This window comes from Heterodontus francisci, chromosome 18 (genome assembly GCF_036365525.1).
Source record: "Heterodontus francisci isolate sHetFra1 chromosome 18, sHetFra1.hap1, whole genome shotgun sequence".
Taxonomy (NCBI): domain Eukaryota; kingdom Metazoa; phylum Chordata; class Chondrichthyes; order Heterodontiformes; family Heterodontidae; genus Heterodontus; species Heterodontus francisci.
Genome location: NC_090388.1, coordinates 15,411,328 through 15,426,906, shown reverse-complemented (window position 1 = coordinate 15,426,906; position 15,579 = coordinate 15,411,328). Strand labels below are relative to the sequence as shown.

At 44.9% G+C, this 15,579-nt stretch overlaps 1 protein-coding gene across 4 annotated transcripts in view; it reads left to right on the top strand.

Annotated features, from left to right (window-relative positions):
* LOC137379474 (SLIT-ROBO Rho GTPase-activating protein 1) overlaps positions 1–15,579 on the top strand; it is a 278,218-nt gene that overhangs the window by 247,373 nt on the left and 15,266 nt on the right. For all 4 annotated transcript variants that reach the window (XM_068050344.1, XM_068050343.1, XM_068050345.1 and 1 more), the window contains exons 16-18: positions 541–646; positions 3,012–3,236; positions 4,260–4,339. In XM_068050344.1, coding sequence (XP_067906445.1) covers positions 541–646; positions 3,012–3,236; positions 4,260–4,339 — 411 coding nt within the window. The remainder of the gene's footprint in view (positions 1–540; positions 647–3,011; positions 3,237–4,259; positions 4,340–15,579) is intronic.

The window sequence follows — 15,579 nt, the reverse complement described above, 5'->3', positions numbered from 1 at the left end:
ACATTTGCTTCTGAGTCAGAAGGTTGTGGGTTCAAATCCCACTCCAGAGACTTGAGCACACAATCTAGGCTGACACTCAGTGCAGCACCCCCTCAGTACTGCACTAATCAGGTGCCATCTGCAGGATGAGATGTTAAACCTAGGCCCTGTCTGCCCCCTCAGGTGGATGTTTAAGGTCCCATGACACTATTCTAAAGAGGAGCAGGGAGGTTATCCGTGGTGTCCTGGCCAATATTTGCCCCACAGCCAAACAGATTATCTGGTCTTTGCTGTTTGTGGGAGCTTGCTGTGCACAAATTAGCTGCCACGTTTCCTACATTACAACAGTGACTATACTTTAAAATATTACTTAATTGGCTGTAAAGCACATTGGGATGTCCTGAGGTTGTGACCGGCACTATATAAATGCAAGTCTTTCTTTATGTCACAGAGTTCAAAAAGTAGAAAAAGGTTATGCTTGTCAGTCGTGCCATCTCTCACTTGGAGGGATTAGCGCGGTATCTGCTCAGAGTGATGATACGGCTATGTCTTGCCTTCCAGGAATAGAGAGTCTATATGAGAGAGCTCTCCATCTCCGCAAGATTCTCCTGACCCTTCCACGGTCTGTGATTATTGTGATGAGATACCTCTTTGCCTTTTTAAACCAGTGAGTATTGCTGCTCTTGTCTTCTGCTCATTCATAAATGCTTGTTAAGTCTGCAGCAAAATTACTGAAAGTTTCATTTTCCAAGTGTCTGCTGCTATCCTGGTCATTTATCTGCTGATGCAGCTATTAATAAGTGCAGTGTGGAGGAAGAGAAGAAAGCTAATAGTTTCCGCAAGTTGACTTTTTGGTAAATAAAAACAAATGATGGTTCACTGAATAAAATGGATCGGCCTTGGGAAGCAGTTGCAAAGCTGAATTTGCCGGGAAAGTCTCCTGTTCTCACCGTCCTGGCTTGGGAGCCTCGTCCTAATTTCTGTTTGCAAATTAATTTAATAAACTGGTCTATAAAACCCTGCACAGCTGATGTTGTTCCACCATCGTTACCCCTTTATTCCTGCCAACAAGCGGAGATTAATTTGGGACTCATTGGATAGCTCTTTCAAAGAGCTGGCATAGGTACCATGGGCCAAATAGTCTCCTTTCAATGCAGTATCATTCCACGACAGTGGTTAGAATGTGGAACTGACTGCCACGAGGAGTAGTTGAGGCGAATGGTGTAGGTACATTTATGGGGAAGCCAGATGAGCACATGCAGGAGAAAGGGATAAAAGGATGTGTTGATGGGATTAAATGAAGAAGGGTGGGAGGTGGCTCGTGGGCATAAAGACCAGAATAGACCTGTTGGGCCGAATGGATTGTTTCTGTGCTGTAAATACTTTCTAATATGAATAGTTCTGCTCCTTGATCAGTCCAACAGGAGTTGAGCAGGGCAGGAAAACTTCACACGCCACCCAATGGAGATTTGGGGAAACTGCCTCTCCCCCAGTTTACCCCTTAATAATATGGTCAGTTAAGTTTGAATTAAATCAGATTTGCCTAATAAGCCTGGTCTAGTGCCATAGCATTGTAGCTACAGAGCTCTCTTTGCTACTGTCGGAGTTTGAGAAGAGTTTAACTTTTTTGATTTCCCCACTCCCCCTTCTAAGAACTGCTCTTCACTCACTTAACTGCTCTTTGGAGCAGTTGGAAAATGCAAAGTTTCCAGTCTACAGTACATCTCTATTGGGCAGCGAAGAATTTTTTGTAATAGTCAGTGTTTTGTTCTATTTATTTCAAAAGATTCACAACATTTCAGTGAACTAGAAGTTTAATGAACTCACAGAAGTGTAAGGAGCAGCTGGTCTCACCTGTTCCCAGATGGTTTGCCAGTGTTTCCTTTTATCTGGTGTTTATCTCATGTAAATAAAGCCTTGTTTTTTTTTATATTGTCACACCATATTTAACTGATATCTTCTTCTTTGGCCTCCTTGTCTCGAGAGGAGGTGGTCAGTGGTTTGTGAAGCAGCACCTGGAGTGGCGAGAAAGGCCAATTCTAGAGTGACAGACTCTTCCACAGGTGCTGCAGATAAAATTGGTTGTCGGGGCTGTTACACAGTTGGCTCTCCCCTTGCGCTTCTGTCTTTTTTCCTGCCAACAGCTAAGTCTCTTCAACTCGCCACTCTTTAGCCCCGCCTTTATGGCTGTCCGCCAGCTCTGGCGATCGCTGGTCACTGACTCCCACGACTTGTGATCAATGTCTAGATCTGATATGTCTTTACCTCTTTGTGTGTGTGTGTAAGACAGAGAATCCAGTGTTATGCTTAATAAACTTAAGCATTGAAATCATGGGAAGTCCTAAGCATACAGAACAATTCCTTTGTGAAAAATATAGACCAGCCATCATGACAGAGTTCTTTAACTTGGTTCGAGTTTTCAGAATAACATTCCCTTGCCCTGCTGACCTAAATGGGAGCAGATCTCTGGGTACCATTGAGGTTTTGTGGAGCCCTGTGACATGGCTCCCTCTCGCGGGGGCCCTGCCTCAGGGCTCCCTCTCGCGGGGGCCCTGCCTCGGGGCTCCCTCTCGCGGGGGCCCTGCCTCAGGGCTCTCAGTCTGACTCCCCAGCATGTTAAAGCCAGCTGGGAGAGCCTCAAAAGCAACTGTTTAATTAAACACAAGACCATTGCTAATCAATGTATTTTGTTGCAGGCCATTCTGACATTTTTAAATAAAAAAGAATGTTGGTATTTCCCATGTTTTGGGTGATGTGGTCAGGAGTGGGGAAAACAAAAGCCATTGAACCATGTAAATAGGTTTCCTGAATCTAGGGCTTACCCCATAATATTTGGGTAGGAACAATCGCAGCTGTAAAATTCCAGGGAAATGAACTCCAGCCTCCGATCTGTGCTAGACCAGCAACTTGTTCCGTCCGCAGCTGTGCCTGTGGCTCCGTTTTTGTTATAATGATGCCAGCAGTTCTTCCAAGTCCCTGTCGCTCGTTCTGACCGCCTGACCTCTCACTGATTGCCTTCCTTCTCTTGGCAGCTTGTCTCAATACAATGATGAGAACATGATGGATCCTTACAACCTGGCAATCTGCTTTGGGCCAACACTGATGCCTGTTCCCGATACGCAAGATCAAGTCTCGTGTCAGGCCCACGTGAACGAGTTGATTAAAACCATCATTATCCACAACGAGCTGATTTTCCCAGATTCAAAGGACCTTGACGGACCAGTGTATGAAAAGTGTATGGCTGCTGATGACTATTGGTAAGCTCAGGCTTCTCCAATCCTTTCTGTGTCCCGCTACCCTGAAGCCCGTCATCCAGTGTTGAGCAATACAAATCAGATCATTGTGCCGACCCAAAGGAAGGAGAGGTTGGGCAGGGCAAACAAAAGATTTGTTCAAAGAGCTGGGCTTAAAGGAGGAGAGATCGCTGTGCTGACTTAATTCTGGCCTGTTGTGTATCCCAGGTTTCCATTGCTCCACCATTGGTGGCCATTTTCCAGCTGCCGAGGTCCTAAGACTCCTTCGACAGCACCTTCCAAACCCAATACCTCTACCACCTAGAAGGACAAGAGCAGCAGATGTATGGGAACACAAGCAACTGCAAGTTTCCCTCCAAGCCGCACACTATCCTGACTTGGAACTATATCATCGTTCCTTAACTGTCGCTAGGTCAAAAACCTGGAACTCCTTTCCTAACATCCAGCCTCTTTGTTTCTGTAACCCTTAATGCCTTGCTTAGCAAAAATCTATCAATTTCCATTTTTAATTTTTCCATTGATCCCCTGCCCCTCCAGCCTCAACAGCTTTTTGGGAAGACGGCTCCAGGTTTCCACTACCCTTTGTGTGAAGTGCTTCCTGACATCACCCTTGAACACCTTGACTCTAATTTTAAGGTTACCCCTTGTTCTGGACTCCCCCCAGAATTTCCTCCCTAAATGTAGGCTCCTCCTCTACCTTCTTACAGCCTTCCTCTGTGTCCACTTTGTCCTAATATCTCCTTCTGTGGCTCAGTGTCAAATGTCATTTGATAATGTTCCTGTGAAATACCTTGGGCTGTTTTACTATGTTATAGGCACTATCTAAATGCAAATTGTTGAGGTAATAGCTTCTCTCTTTCTACCCCATCAACTCCTTTTAATCATTTTTAACACTTCAATTAGATGTTGAACTTCAATGACTGAATAATTGGGAATAGACGGCATAAACAGAACAACTTTTCTTCCTCCTGAACTGCGTGGCTGTCTCCAGAAGTAACCTGTTTTCTTTTCCACTCTGTCCAACAGTGACAGTCCCTACAGTGAACATGGGACACTGGAGGATGTTGATCTAGACACTGGCGCTGAGACACACACCAGTGAAGATGGTATGTTCCTGCTTTGTTGACCTGGTTTTTAAAGACCTGGGTGTCAGATTTTAATAGACTCTTACCCCTGGTCGTGAGTGTACAATGGATTCAGGATCTATAAAGAAATGACCCTGTTTAATTTTAATAGGGCAGGTTTGACAGAGTCCCAAAATTGAAATGAATGTGCAGGAAGTCCTATGGAGGTTGAGTGGAGCGATGGTGGTGTGGTGGCTTTGAGCTCCGAACAGCAATTCCTAATCTCCATTCCCAGTGGACAAGGCTCCACATCCGAAGTGGGAATTTGTACAAAAAAATCTAATTCTCATCTTTGTTTTCAAATCTCTCCATGTCCTCACCCCTCCTTATCTCTGTAACCTCCTCCAGCCCTACAACCCTCTGACATATCTGTGCTCCTCTAATTCTGGCCTCTTGAGCATCCCAAATTTTAATCGCTCCTCCATTGGTAGCTGTGCGTTCAGTTGTTCAGGCCCTAAGCTCTGGAATTCCCTCCCTAAATTTCTCAGCCTCTCTACCTCTCTTTTTCTCTTCTTCTTTGGCCTCCTTGTCACGAGAGACAATGGGTAAGCGCCTGGAGGTGGTCAGTGGTTTGTGAAGCAGCGCCTGGAGTGGCTATAAAGGCCAATTCTAGAGTGACAGACTCTTCCACAGGTGCTGCAGAGAAAATTGGTTGTTGGGGCTGTTTCACAGTTGGCTCTCCCCTTGCGTTTTTGTCTTTTTTCCTGCCAACTGCTAAGTCTCTTCGACTCGCCACACTTTAGCCCCGCCTTTATGGCTGCCCGCCAGCTCTGGCGATCACTGGCAACTGACTCCCACGACTTGTGATCAATGTCACAGGACTTCATGTCGCGTTTGCAGGCATCTTTAAAGCGGAGACATGGACGGCCGGTGGGTCTGATACCAGTGATGAGCTCGTTGTACAATGTGTCCTTGGGGATACTGCCATTTTCCATGTGGCTCACAAGGCCAAGCCATCTCAAGCGCCCCTGGCTAAGTAGGGTGTATATGCTGGGGATGTTGGCTGCCTCGAGGACTTCTGTGTTGGAGATACGGTCCTGCCACCTGATGCCAAGGATTCTCCGGAGGCAGCAAAGATGGAATGAGTTGAGACATCGCTCTTGGCTGACATACATTGTCCAGGCCTCGCTGCCGTAGAGCAAGGTACTGAGTACGCCATTTTCCCACACTCGAGTCGCTTTAAACAGACTCCACAAGCTGGCTGAGCATGTCTACCCTGAGGCACAGTGTGGCTTTCAAGCAGAGAGATCCACCATTGACATGCTGTTCTCCCTTCGCCAGCTACAGGAGAAATGTCACAAACAACGGATGCCCCTCTAAGTTGCTTTCATTGATCTCACCAAAGCATTTGACCTCGTCAACAGACGTGGTCTCTTCAGACTACTTGAAAAGATCGGATGTCCACCAAAGCTACTAAGTATCATCACCTCATTCCATGACAATATGAAAGACACAACTCAGCATAGTGGCGCCTCATCAGACCCCTTTCCTATCATGAGTGGTGTGAAACAGGGCTGTGTTCTTGCACCTACACTGTTTGGGATCTTCTTCTCCCTGCTGCTCTCACATGCGTTCAAGTCTTCAGAAGAAGGAATTTTCCTCCACATAAGATCAGGTGGCAGGTTGTTCAACCTTGCCCGTCTAAGAGCGAAGACCAAAGTACGGAAAGTCCTAATCAGGGAACTCCTCTTTGCTGACGATGCTGCATTAACATCTCGCACTGAAGAGTGTCTGCAGAGTCTCATCGACAGGTTTGCAGCTGCCTGCAACGAATTTGGCCTAACCATCAGCCTCAAGAAAATGAATATCATGGGACAGGACGTCAGAAATGCTCCATCCATCAATATCGGCGACCACGCTCTGGAAGTGGTTCAAGAGTTCACCTACCTAGGCTCAACTATCACCAGTAACCTGTCTCTCGATGCAGAAATCAACAAGCGCATGGGAAAGGCTTCCACTGCTATGTCCAGACTGGCCAAGAGAGTGTGGGAAAATGGCGCACTGACACAGAACACAAAAGTCCGAGTGTATCTCCTCCTTTAAGACGCCCATTAAAACCTACCTCTTTGACCGAGCCTTTGGCCACCTGCCCTAATACTGCCTTATGTGGCTCGGTGTCAAATTTTGAATTTTAATGCTTCTGTGAAGTGCCTTGGGATATTTTATTCCAGTGAAGGTGCTACATAAATATAAGTTGTTATTGAAGTTGAATAATGAAAGGAAACTGTTTCAAAGGCAAAGTGATTTGAGGTGCCTGTGAGTGTGCAAGACTGTGTCTGACGGCAGCACATGTGGAGGTAGCAGAGCAGTGTTGATCAGGAAGAGAAAGAGATCAAACTCCCGTTCACAATAGAGGTGGCAGAGTTTTGCTGGCTGGGAACTAGCGGCCTCTAAAGCATTCTCCAGTTGTAAACAGGTCAGACTGTGGAGTGAGCCTCCTGGCCTGGGTATTGCAGATCGAAGCAGTTCGAGTGCAGGAAATGTACGTTAGACAGAATGTAAACAGCCAATTTATGTGAGTTTCCTGCCATAATTGCAGGCAGTGTTCATGAACAGGGCATTGGGCGAGGTAGGGATGAGAGAGAGGGCAAAGTGACCCAAATCAATCAGAACTTGATTCCGGGAGCACAATAGGGAGTGGCAAATAGAGGGGTTCAGCCTACACCAAAGAACTGTTTTGCTTTTATACAGTCCTTATCGCACCCTCAAGACATCCAAATGCTTTACAATGCATGGATTACTTTTAAAGTGCAGTCACTATTTGCTTCACAGTGGAATTGTTAAGAACATAAAATATCATGGAATCGTACAGCCATTTGGCCAATCATGCCTGTACTGGCACTTCAAAAGAGCTCTCCAATTCGTCCAACTCCTCATGCTCTTTCGTGATAGCCCTGCAACTATTTCCTTTACAGGTATAAATGCAGTTTGCTTTTGAAAGTTACTGTCGAATAACTCTGCGTTTTCAAAAAAAAAAAAACCTCCTCTCCCCTCTGGTTCTATTGCCAGTTATCTTTAATCTGTGTCCTTTAGCTACTGACCTTCATGCCACTGGAAACACTTTCTCCTTATTTACTCTATCAAAACCCCCTCATCATTTTATAGAATGGTTACAGCACAGCAAGAGGTCATTCAGCCCATCTTGTTGGGGCCGGCTGTCCTACTCCCCTGACCTTTCCCATATCCATACGGGGTTTTATTGCCTTCAGGTACTTGTCCAATTCCCTTTTGAAAGCCACGATTGAATCCATCAGACTCTCGAGCAGTGAATTCCAGATCCAAGCCACTCGCAAAAGTTTTTCCTCATGTCACCTTTGATTCTTTTGCCAATCGCCTTTAATCGGTGCCGCTGGTTCTCGATCCTTCCTCTAATAAACACTTTCTCTCTGTCCACTCTGTCCAGATCCCTCATCAATTCTCCGCTCGACCTTCTCTAAGAAGAACAACCCCAGCTTCTCCAATCTATCCTTGTAACTGAAGTTGCACCGCTGTTAAATTTCCCTTTAACCTTCAATGCTGTAAATCGAAGGGATAAAAAAAAAATCTACATGAACAGAACCCCAATTCTCGCCTCCATTTACTTTTCTCCTGACTTTTTGTGAATCTTCCCGCATGCTTTAAGAATCCATCCCATTGCCTTTGGTGGAAATTGCTTTCCTACATAATCCAGGTCACTGCGCTTCAAAATAATCTGTCGTCTGTGAAAGACTCGGAACAGTTTTGTCAATGTGTGATGAGGTGCAATGCAAATCTAAGTCGATCATTTCTTTTTAAATGTCTAGCTTTTTAGAGAGAGACACAATGAAAAATATATGACAAGCAATTGAAAGCAGCAGTAGCTTTAACGCATAAATATTCCTACAGTCACCCGCAAGGCGTAAAAGGCGGACAAAGAATTTTTTTTTCAAATGCTTATCTCTTGTTCATTCACTGTGGAGAATAAAACTGAAATGACCATTAGCTCCAGTCTCCATACTGACTTATGATTGTTGTTGCAATCAGGTGAGGAGGGGTCGAGCTCCCCTCTTTTCCCTCCCCTCATTTGACTACAATAGGCTTATTTCTCTTTTTAAGAGGGTCACTGTTCATGCGCCGTGATCATAAAATGAGCCAATCAGACAGGTTTTCTCGAGTTTAACAACAAAAGAGGTTAGCTTTACTGTACTTAAACTGAACTAAGTGAAATAATAAAATACGCTCCAACTTTCTCTTTCACTCACTCACTCACTCACTCACTCACTCACTCACTCACTCACTCACTCACTCACTCACTCACTCACTCACTCACTCACTCTCTCACTCACTCTCTCACTCACTCTCTCACTCTCTCACTCTCTCACTCTCTCACTCTCTCACACACACACACACACACACACACACACAAATAGATTACAGAGTAGGGAAGGATAGATTGGTCAAATTAAGAGTCCAGAGGAATAAAAGGGGTATACAGTCTGTGGAGGCTGGTAACTCGGCTGGCTTCAAGCGGAATTCGGTGGTCATGTGACTTTCCTTTAGTGGTCCTGAGGCTGTTTGTAGATGTGGACAGCTGATTCGAGTGTTCTCCAATGCAGCTGATTTCCTTCAAGGGAGTCTCCATCTGTTCTTTCTGGAAACTTCACTACTCACTGGCTCCACCTTCAGGCTTAAGTAATTAAATACCGTGATCATCATTCAGTGAACAGACTAACACAATCAAATACAGATCAATAAAACTACTGAGCACTACAGTCTGCAGCAGGCAGAGTTCAAAGCTTGTAAGTTTTGAGTGGTTTGTCTCCACCAGTTTAATATTCAGGTTTCCAGTCGGTGGATTAAAAAAAACATTATTCAACAAAGCACATTTTCGTGACATTGTTAACAATGATTTTGATTGAGCCTTGTTTAAACACTGGCGTTATCACTATGTGAACCAGCAGTGAATATTAATGGGAAAATGCAGTACTGGATTAATGCAAAAAGAGACTGGAAACACAAGCTGATCTTGGGCCTGATCTCCAGTCTCATTTTCTGCAGTTGACAGTTTAGAAACCTCGAGTTATCAGGCCAGAAAACATTGGTGCAAAGAGTCAGAAAGGGCACAGTTTTCTATTACTGCACAGATAGGTGGTAATATCTTCAGATAAATTCTCTTATTCGGATCTGGCAGTTTGCTGGGTACTTGATCAAGAACGTGTAATACCACCAAAACCCAGAGAGAGAAATTCAGGAGGATTGTATATGAAATAGTTGTGCAGGGTGCCCCATCCTCGTATTGATTCCTCTTAGAATAGGAATATAGGAGCACGAGTAGGCCATTCAGCCCATCGAACCTGCCCCGCCATTCAGTATGATCCTGGCTGATCATCCAATTAAATGCCTTTTTCCCCACACTATCCTCATATCCCTTTAGATCATTGGTATTTAGAAATCTGTCAATCTCTGCCTTTAAACATACTCAATGACTAAGTTCCACAGCCCTCTGGGGTAGAGAATTCCAATGATTCACAACCCTCTGAGCAAAGAAATGTCTCCTCATCTCTGTCCTAAGTGGCTTCCCCTTATTTTGAAATTGTGCCCCCTGGTTCCAGACTTCCCAACCAGGGGAAACATCTTAGCTGCATCTACCCTGTCTATCCCTTTAAGTATTTTGTAGGTTTCAATGAGATCACCTCTCATTCTTCGAAACTCTGGAGAATACAAGCCCAGCTTCCCCAATCTCTCTTCATAGGACACTCACGCCATCCCGGGAACAAATCTGGTGAACCTTTGTTGCACTCCCTCTATGGCAATAATATCCTTCCTAAGGTAAGAGGACCAAAACTGCACACGGTACTCCAGGTGTGGTTTTAACCAAGGTTCTATACAATTGAAGCAAGACTTCACTACTCCTATACTCAGATCCTCTTGCGATAAAGGCTAACATACCATTAGCCTTCTTAATTGTTTGCTGCATGTTAGCTTTGTGACTTATTGACGAGGACACCCAGGTCCCTTTGTACATCTACACTTTCTAATCTCTTACCATTTAAGAAATACTCTGCACATCTATTCCTCCTACCAAAGTGGATAACCTCACATTTTTTCCACATTACATTCTATCTGCCATGTTTTTTAGATTAGATTAGATTAGATTAGAGATACAGCACTGAAACAGGCCCTTCGGCCCACCGAGTCTGTGCCGAACATCAACCACCCATTTATACTAATCCTACACTAGTCCCATATTACTACCAAACACCCCCACCTGTTCCTATATTTCCCTACCACCTACCTATACTAGTGACAATTTATAATGGCCAATTTACCTATCAACCTGCAAGTCTTTTGGCTTGTGGGAGGAAACCGGAGCACCCGGAGAAAACCCACGCAGACACAGGGAGAACTTGCAAACTCCACACAGGCAGTACCCGGAATCGAACCCGGGTCCTTGGAGCTGCGAGGCTGCGGTGCCCAATCTTGCCCAATCACTAAGTCTGTCCAAATCTCCTTGAAGCCACTTTGCATCTTCCTCACAACACACATTCCCACCTAGTTTTGTGTCTTCCATGAAAATAGAAATATTACATTTGGTCCCCACATCCAAATCATTGAGATATATTGTGAACAGTTGGGGCCCAAGTACTGATCCCTGCGGTACCCCACTAGTCACAGCCTACTCTGTTTTCTGCCTGTTAACCAATCCTTAATCCATGCCAGTATATTACCTCCTATCCCATGTGCTTTAATTTTGCTAACCAACCTCCTGTGGGGGACTTTATCAAAAGCCTTCTGAAAACCCAAGAATACCACGTCCACCAACGCCTTGATGAATTCTGTTAGTAACATCCTCAAAAAAACTCCCAACAGGTTTGTCAAACATGATTTCCCATTCATAAAGCCATGTTGACTGTGCGCAATCAGATCATTATTATCCAAGTACCCATTTATCACATCCTTTAGAATGCTAGATTCTAGCATTTTCCCTACTACTGATTTAAGACCAACAGGTCTGTAGTTCCCTGTTTTCTCTCTTCCTCCCTTCTTATATAGTGGGGTGACATTTGCTACCTTCCAATCTGCAGGAACCGTTACAGAATCTATAGAATTTTGGAAGATGATCACCAATGCATCCACTATCTCCAGAGCTACCTCTTTCAGCACTCTGGGATGTAGAATATCAGTTCCCGGGGATTTTTCAACCTTCAGCCCCATTAATTTCTCCAATACAACCTTCTTACTAATGCTAATTTCCTTCAATTCCTCATTCTCCCTCATCCCTTGGATCTTTAATTCTGGAAGATTTCTTGTATCTTCCTCAGTGAAGACAGACACAAAATAATCGTTTAGCTTCTCTGTCATTTCTCTATTCCCCATTACAAATTCTCCTGACTCTGCCTGTAATTTGTCTTAGCCAAACGTTCCCTCTTTATGTACCTGTAAAAGCTTTTACAGTTCATTTAAACATTTTTTGCTAGCTTACATTAATATTCTATTCTCCCTTTCTTTATCAGTTTATTCGTCCTCCTTTGCTGTATTCTAAAATCCTCCCAATCCTCAGGTTTACTAATATTTCTGGTAACTTTATAGGCCTTTTCTTTTAATCTTATACAATCCTTAACCTCCTTTGTTATCCACAGTTGACTGCCTTTACTTTTGGGGTTTTTGTGCCTTGAAGCAATGTATAGTTGTTGTCAACTATGTAATAACTCTTTAAAGACTATCCATTGCTTATGTACTGTCATCCCTTTTAATGTTATTTCCCAATCCACCTCAGCAATTTGCTCCTCATTCCTTCATAATTTCCTTTGTTCAAATTTGACACCCTTGCTTCAGATTGAACTACCTCACTTTCAAACATAATACTGACATAAAGGCTTCAGGTAGAATAGAAACCGTATTGATTGAAATGACATCTGCTAAAGTCATTCTCCTGACCAGCGGCTGTGATGAATTGGTGTGATCCCATCTGATGGGATTTGTGCCAAATCGTAATGCACTCCCCGATTAATGGCACAAACTTCTCCCCTCGTCATCTGCTGAACTTGCAATGACTTATGCAGCACACGCAGTTCCAGCTACTACAGAACTGCCAGGTTTATTTTCCAAAAGGTGCTTTGAACATAGGAATTGCTAGATGAAAAAAGATCAAATTCCATCTAGTGCATCTTCTGCCATCCTGGTAGTTACATGATACAACAGTAATGGAGTTCTTGACTAATTATAGCAATCAATCTTTATCAATTAGTCCACAACAGACCCAGACATGAAGCAAGGGAGCCATATATCCAAAGTGACCCAATCTTCCCAAGCCGGCTACACTTATCATATATCATATCTATAAAAGCTTTGCTTTTTAACTGGTGCTAGCCAACAATATTTTTTTTTCTGGGATGTGGGCGTTCCTGGCAAGTCCAACATTTATTTCCCAACCCTACTTGTCCTTGAGAAGGTGGCGGTGGTGACTCGCTCTTCTTGAACTGCTGCAGTCTGTGTGGGTGTCGGTATTCCCACAGCGCTGTTACATAGGCCGTTCCAGGATTTTGACCCAGCGACAGTGAAGGAACATTGATCGTTTCCCGCACAGGCGACAGTCAGAATCAGGATGGTGTGTGACTGAGTTGGTGGTGCAGCTGCTGTCCCTGTCTTTCTAGCCAGTAGAGCTTGTGGTTTAAGAGGTGTTGTTAAAGAAGCCCTGGCAAATTGCTGCAGTGCACCTTCTAGATTATACACACTGAGCCAGAGGTGTAGGGAGTGGATGTTAATTGCCCAGATTTATTGAGTTAAATGTGAAAATTTATCATTGGGGGGATTGGAACTAATGATCTCCAGTTTACTAGGCCAGGGCCCTAACCATTACCCTAACCACCCCCCATGACTTTACTCTAGGGCCACTAACTCCAGCCACGTGGTTCTCAAACACCAGAAAACATAAAGGGGGGAATTTTATGCTCTCCCCTGCAGCGGATTTGGAGGCGAGAGAACATGTAATCGGGTGGGATGGTAGTGGGGGGGGAAGGGGTTTCCGGCCTTTGACCAGCCTTCCCGCCCCGCCGCCAATTGAAGCCCTTAAGTGGGCAATTAACCCCACTTAAGGGCCTCATCCTGCCACCACCACAATTAGCCCAGCGGCAGGCGCACAGGAAGCACAGCACAAAAAGCTGTGCAGGCGGCTTCCCAGCTCCAGGGTTGGGGGTGGGTGGGGCCCCTCATTAAAAGGCACAGTGCTTGAATGAAGGGAGTACCCACTGAGAGGCACCTCCCGCCCTTGCTTGCGACCACCCCCCCCCACCCCTTCACGATCCGCACCCTGCAAGACCCCTCCCACCCTGACCTCCGCTAGGCCAGTAGCGCTTAGAGGGCAGGGCTTCTGGCGCCGGGGTCCTTGATCTCGTGGAAGCCCCACCGTTGTCCACTTAAGTGCCTGATTGGCACTAGATTTGGCGGGCCTTCCAGAGAAGAGGCCCACTGGGTTCTCCGTGTCGCTTTTTCCACACGTTGTGACCCCTGTCAGCAGCATAAAATCCAGGCCAAAAACCCCAGCGCCCACATGTCCTGGTGTCTCCCAACCTGCAGCCAAACTACAGCCTCCTCAATCGCACAAAGCTAATGTACATTGGTTGTATTGTGACATGGGGGTTTGTTGAGGCTTGCTCACTGGGCACGCACCTTGGCTGTGGAGCGGAGTAGAGCAGAGCACGTATCAGCAATACCAGCTTATGGAACCTGTCTGCCTGCACACTAGCAGGCCGCTGGTTTCAGAAGCAGTCTCCATGAAGGCTGGAGCTAGTTGACAGTATAAACCCTGCGATAACAGCGCACGCAGGTCAGTTTGGCATTCTTATCTCAAGACCAAGTCACAAGTGGACAAACAGAATAATGCAGCACAGAAGGAGACTATTTGGCCCATCATGCCGATGCCAGCTCTTTGGTAGAGCTAGCCAATTAGTCCCACTCACCTACTCTTTCCTCCACTGCCCTGCAATTTTTTTTCCTTTTCAAATATTTATCCAATTCCCTTTTGAAAGTTGTTATTGAATCTGCTTCCACCACTCTCTTAGGCAGTGTACTCCAGATCATAAGCTGCTGTGTAGAGAAAAAAACTATTCTCTTCATCTTTTCCCCAATTCTTTTGCCAATTGGCTTCAATCTGTGTTTACCAACTTTTCTGCTGGTGGAAATAGTTTCCCCTTATTTACTGTATCGTGGCACTTCATAATTTTGAATACACTGCTCTCTTTTGCTGTGATTTAATTCAAACCAATGCACTTTTCTGTCATCAGTAGTTTAAGACCCTTGAGTTGACAGGCTGGAAAATCACCTTTCTTGGAACATTGTACAATTAACAGCAAAAGTGTTTGCTGGTACTTTTGATTGTGGAATCTTTGCGATATTTGATAACCATCCATGCCCAACCTGCTTCTGCCAGCTGAGCTGCCACTCAAAGTCTATTTACAAGCACCTGGGAATGTCTGTTGTCTAATTCTTTAGTGTGGTGTTAATCAGACTTGACGTTGCCCTGGATTTGAAGACAAGCCATGCTGACTCCTACTACGGGATCTCAAGGACATTGCTTCCAAACTTGGATGAAAGCTTAACCTCAGCATTTTCTACACGTAGTTGTCGCCCATGAGAGAGAGCACCAGGGGTCACGGTGAAGTCATCACTTCCCGATTTCTGACTCCTGACTCTCTTGACGTATTGGTTATTAGTGTTAGACCTGACTGGAGTGAAACTTAGTGTTGTATGGAGTTTGCACACCAGGCTAGATTCTGCACCTATTGACGACATCAGCTGTGGCTTGGTGGGTAGCAATCGTGCCTCTGAGTCAGAAGCTCATGGGTTCAAGTCCCACTCCAGAGATTTGACCATCTAGGCCATTTGAAATCTAGGCTGCCGGTGCAGCACTGACAGACTGCTGACAGAGGTGCCTTTTTTCAGATGAGATTTTCAACCAAGGCCTGTCTGCTGTCTCTCGGGTGAATGTAATAGTTCCCTTGCTACTATTATGAAGAAGTGCAGGGGAGTTCTCCCTGGTGTCCTGACCAATGATTGGTATTAATGGATCTGTCTTTGTTAGGGTTAGAGATATGGAAGCCTAGATATTGCGTCCGACACTATTTTTAGTTCAGTGTTAACTCCTGCATTAAAGAAATGCTGTCTGGAAAAGCTGGGCTAGTATGTATGTTGCCAAAATTCATCAGAGATGCCATTTTAGGTTGAGATTAAATCCAGTGGTGAAATTTCAATCTTGTCTGTGATTT